The sequence below is a fragment of the Austrofundulus limnaeus genome, unplaced genomic scaffold, assembly GCF_001266775.1.
Source record: "Austrofundulus limnaeus strain Quisiro unplaced genomic scaffold, Austrofundulus_limnaeus-1.0 Scaffold91, whole genome shotgun sequence".
In the NCBI taxonomy this organism is placed as follows: Eukaryota; Metazoa; Chordata; class Actinopteri; order Cyprinodontiformes; family Rivulidae; genus Austrofundulus; species Austrofundulus limnaeus.
The window spans coordinates 1047544-1051922 of record NW_013952493.1 but is presented as its reverse complement, the minus strand read 5'-3'; the positions used below and the strand labels follow the sequence as shown (position 1 = coordinate 1051922).

At 41.6% G+C, this 4379-nt stretch overlaps 2 protein-coding genes across 5 annotated transcripts in view; one reads left to right on the top strand and one right to left on the bottom strand.

Moving 5' to 3' along the window:
• dixdc1a (DIX domain containing 1a) overlaps positions 1-2090 on the top strand; it is a 6909-nt gene extending 4819 nt beyond the window's left edge. For 2 of the 3 annotated variants that reach the window (XM_014012454.1, XM_014012453.1), the window contains exons 11-15: positions 416-577; positions 668-752; positions 917-1025; positions 1252-1360; positions 1526-2090. In XM_014012454.1, coding sequence (XP_013867908.1) covers positions 416-577; positions 668-752; positions 917-1025; positions 1252-1360; positions 1526-1609 — 549 coding nt within the window. In that variant the 3' untranslated portion in view covers positions 1610-2090. The remainder of the gene's footprint in view (positions 1-415; positions 578-667; positions 753-916; positions 1026-1251; positions 1361-1525) is intronic. The other variant, XM_014012455.1, reaches the window with a different exon arrangement.
• A 169-nt stretch (positions 2091-2259) lies between these two features.
• pih1d2 (PIH1 domain containing 2) overlaps positions 2260-4379 on the bottom strand; it is an 8234-nt gene continuing 6114 nt past the window's right edge. For both annotated transcript variants that reach the window (XM_014012465.1, XM_014012464.1), the window contains 4 exons: positions 3417-3543; positions 3104-3337; positions 2737-3005; positions 2260-2595 (listed from right to left, as the gene is read on the bottom strand). In XM_014012465.1, the coding sequence (XP_013867919.1) occupies positions 2461-2595; positions 2737-3005; positions 3104-3337; positions 3417-3543 (765 nt within the window). In that variant the 3' untranslated portion in view covers positions 2260-2460. The remainder of the gene's footprint in view (positions 2596-2736; positions 3006-3103; positions 3338-3416; positions 3544-4379) is intronic.

Genomic DNA, 4379 nt, shown 5'->3' with positions numbered 1-4379 from the left:
GATTATTTCAGCAAGTCAATTTTCAGCCGCTTCCCGAATGTTTTGCAACAGTTTGAATCAGAACAAAAAAGGATTTCCGTTGGAATTTTATCTCTTACAGCAAACATTTGGTGCATTATGAAGTGAAAAAGTAAAACATGAGACGGCAGCACAGAAGCGTAGAGGAGATAAAAAGGAAAAGCAATTGTGTTTCAAAAAGCAGTTTGTTCCCTCAGTTCTCAGTCATATCTTGATAAAAGATGCCGTGCCGATAAGGAAGAGCTGACTGGCAACGAACACCTCCTGTCTTAACTTCTTAGATGTTCTCAACAAAAATACTAGATTTGAATAATGTTCAAATTGTGAAACTTGTTTTAATTTTAAGGCATTTTTCTAAGCTGGGGTTAAATATAAATGATAAGGTTATTTGTTACAGGGTGAGGAGCTGCAACTCGTCAGGGAAGCTCTGCGCAGTCTGAGGGACAGTTTCTCGGGTCACGACCCCCAACATCACACCCTGGACACTTTGGAGCAGGGCGTGGCCAGTCTCATTGACCGACTGCACTCCTTGGACATCCAGCGGAGGCAGGACAGAGGGGTAGGCTCTCTCTCGCTGGAGAAATGCTGTCACTTAAGCAATGATGACTCAATCACACTGTTTACTATGAGTAACTGGCTGTTCTTCCAGGAGGAATTCAAATCACCGGGACGTAGAGCCAACTTAACAGACCGTGACTCCTGGCCGCCCAGCTCTAGTGAGACAAACAAAATTGGTTGTTTTATTTAATATTTGTTATCTGCTGCAACATCTAAACTTGATCTGTCAAATCGAATTACCCCATCACTGTATATGGAGGAGAATGCAGAAACAGGCTGTACTGGCTTTGCAATCTGATTGCAAAAACCCAGCGTTTGATGCGTTTGTTGTTCTTTCCAGAAATGGCCCACTCGCACAGCAGTCCAGGATTAGATGCTGCCGTCGCCACTAAAGTGCTCTACTTCACAGATCGCTCGCTCACTCCGTTTCTGATTAACATCCCAAAAAGGTGAAAGTAAAACGACTCTTAATTGTGGGTTTATGTAGCCGCGTCGGTTGCTTCTCAGTGAGACGCAGGCTTTTTCGGCAAATTGCTGTCTGAGTGAGGGGTGGATTGAGGCATGACCAGAGCTTTGATACAGGTCCTTCAGTGGCTTTGTGTTTATCCTAGAAAGGCCTAATGTATGCGTGGGTGCACGAATGCATAGATTGTGACTGACAGCGTGTTCTTACAGGCTGGGAGAAGTGACACTGCGAGACTTCAAGGCTGCTGTAGACAGACAAGGCAATTTCAGATACCACTTCAAGGCCCTGGACCCTGAGTTTGGCACAGTGAAAGAGGAGGTAAGGCCCTACAGAAGTAAAATAAATTATGCTTCAACTCCATCTTTATAACAATGTAGGATGACTCATTTCCATTCCAGAGGGATTATTGTTTTTCTTGCTTTGTGTTGTACATTTAAAACACAAGCCTTTCAGAAATGCAAACGCTGGATGTTGGCTGTTCAGGTGTTTCAGGATGGAGCGATTGTGCCTGGCTGGGAGGGGAAGATCGTAGCGTGGGTGGAGGAGGACCACGGAGAGCGGAGGTAGAGCCTCAAAACGCCAGAGATCACTACTACAAACCTCAGTTGTTCCCACTGGATCAAGACTCCTCTGATAATACATGCGATGCCATATTAAAGTAGCTATTACAATTGGGACCAATGGAGACAACACCTTTGAATTCACAGGAATTAAAGTCTTAAAATGTGAATGTTTCGTACCAAGAAATGAACTTGACATGTGGCCGCTGCTTTCTTTAATATGATGCATATTATACAGTGTTTGCAGCTTGAAGATTAACATGTGAAACTGCAGTTTAATGGTCAGTAGTGCCATAATTGAAGCTCTGAACGGTAAAACAGTGTTTATTTTTTACATTGAGGCTGTAATCTGTGCATTGTGTGCAAAAACCTCAAAATCGAAAATGTTTACTGACATTTCTCATAAGTTCCATGTTGCCAAATGTTGTTGTTGTTGTTTATTCTGCATCAACTTTGATGTTTTAATAAAGATAAATTATTGCACGGGTCATTTTAGTAACAATTATTCCCCCTGCAAACAGCAGAGTAATAAAGCTGTGCTAGCGATTATGCACCTCTGCTTAAACATTAGTAAACACCCACAAATTGCTATCATGGCCAATTAATTCTCCAGGAAGGTGGGGGGTTAGGAATTAAATTCACTGCTGCATGTTGTCCCATCTGGCACATGGTGACAATTCTGTTTATTTTAGAAACATTTTGTTGCTGAAAAAGGACGATTTACAAACTGTTAGTTTGACGCAGTGCATGTGTCCCTCAGCAGTGTGTTATATAAATTTGTTTGGTTCACTTTGAGTATTTTCAATATCAAAACTCCCTCTTAGTAATATTCATTTCCCCCCTCTAAAAGGCCATTTATCACAAAACATCCACCATCAAAGTAAGCCTGTGTTTCTTCTTGTTGAAAATGGCCGAGGCAGTCTCCTCGTTTACAGTTGTTGGCAACTCCAGAAGCAGATAGTACACATCCTCCACTTCCAGAAGAACATCTTTCTGTGGAGCAAAATGATTCAGAACACTGTTAGGCTCCCATAAGCCAGCCATGTATTTTTCATAAGATCCAGCCATGCACTGGCGCACACTGGAATCGAAGTGGTTCATTATAACTTCTGGAGGCAGTGTGTAGCTGCTAACCTCGGACACTTGCAGCCGGCACTCTGACACGGAGCGAACCCCTGGCAGCTCCACTGTCAGCTCCACGCTGCGAGGGACTCCTGCTGTATCAGTCTTCACCTCCAGTTGGTACTCTGGCTTCTGAGGCTCTACAGAAGTGGTGGATATGACCTGGATCAAATCCTTTTTGTTCTCTGTAGGTCTGCAGCTAATTTGGGGCGCAGAGTCGTCATCTAATTTGTCTGACGGATTAGATAAGATTGAGATGAGGGAAGCTGGAGTCTGACAAGCTGTGAAAAGGCGGTAAAAGATAGATTATAAACCTTAAAAAGGACAGAAAATAAGGCCCACATAAAGGGCTTGCCATCAGGGATGAAGGCTTGTTTACCTGGTTTTGGTTGTTTAAAGGGGTGCTGCGTTTGAAACCCAAGTCGACGGTATAAGTCATCTGGGCTACTTTTTGGGCTGAAGTTGACAACACTGTACTCTGGAGATAACTGCATCCCATGCTGCTGCTGGGCAAAGCTCAGGGCCAGCTTATAAATATTGGTTATGTCAACCTTATCTTTACTCTCCTGTAGCACTGCAGGATTTAATGCCACATCCAACACAGCACACCAGCCTGCAGAGGAAACAGCTTTTGAGTTTGTTGTTTTTGTTGTCACGTAACACAGCGGACAGTCCTGTGGCTTAAGACTCACCTTGACCTCCGATGATCTCTTGTTCCAGTTTGCCTCCGCACATTGGTAAAGGGCTTCTCAGAGTTTGCGGTGCAGGAACACGTTTCCAGCCGAATATATTAATGTAAAGCAAGCCTGGTTTTGGTTCCTGATGAGGACACAGATGTACCGTCAAGGAACCGTCATAACCTGACATTTTTCATAGCTATAAATATACCCAAGTTGGACAGATTTACAGATGTGGCAAAAGTCTGATGTTTCCTGTGAGGAGACAGACAGCTGAAACAGTCGATCAATTTTTCAACCAAAGAACAATAGAAAAAAAACTGTACTCACTTTACATTGTTTGAATGTCTTTAATTTTATTTACTGTGACAGATGGTCTGAGAACTTGCTATGATGAGGTCTAATGGTAAAACTTCATATTAGTAATACCGAACTGTGGGGTTGTATATGTATAATATATTAAATTAAATAACTGAAATAAACATGATGGCATGGCATATAGATAAATGTTATACATTTTGAAGATCTGTCAGAGTGATTGCACTTAAAGTTAGCACATGTTGACAAGTGTATGCTTTACTACAGCTTACCATTATAAAAAATCTCATCTCTGTAGTGTATTTGTTTAAATTGCATGGTAAACATTGAGAAAACTGTCCTGAAAACTTATAATAATAATAATAATAATAAAAGGCATACAATTCTGGTCTAAAGATAGCTACATATTCTAAGTGAGTCACCACATCTGTCCATCATGTCACACTGATGGTTTGTGTATAAGGCAAGCCAATATACCATGTAATAATGAAAACGGCTCACAGTAGAAATCCATATTTCAGATTTTCCAAGTAAAAAATAGAAATCAGACATCCAGAATGCCATTCTGTGCATTGCTGCTCAAATCAAATTCTGGAAGTGGTCATTCAACTAGATCTGTTACAAAAGGACAACTGATATTACCAACTTTTAAAAACTGTT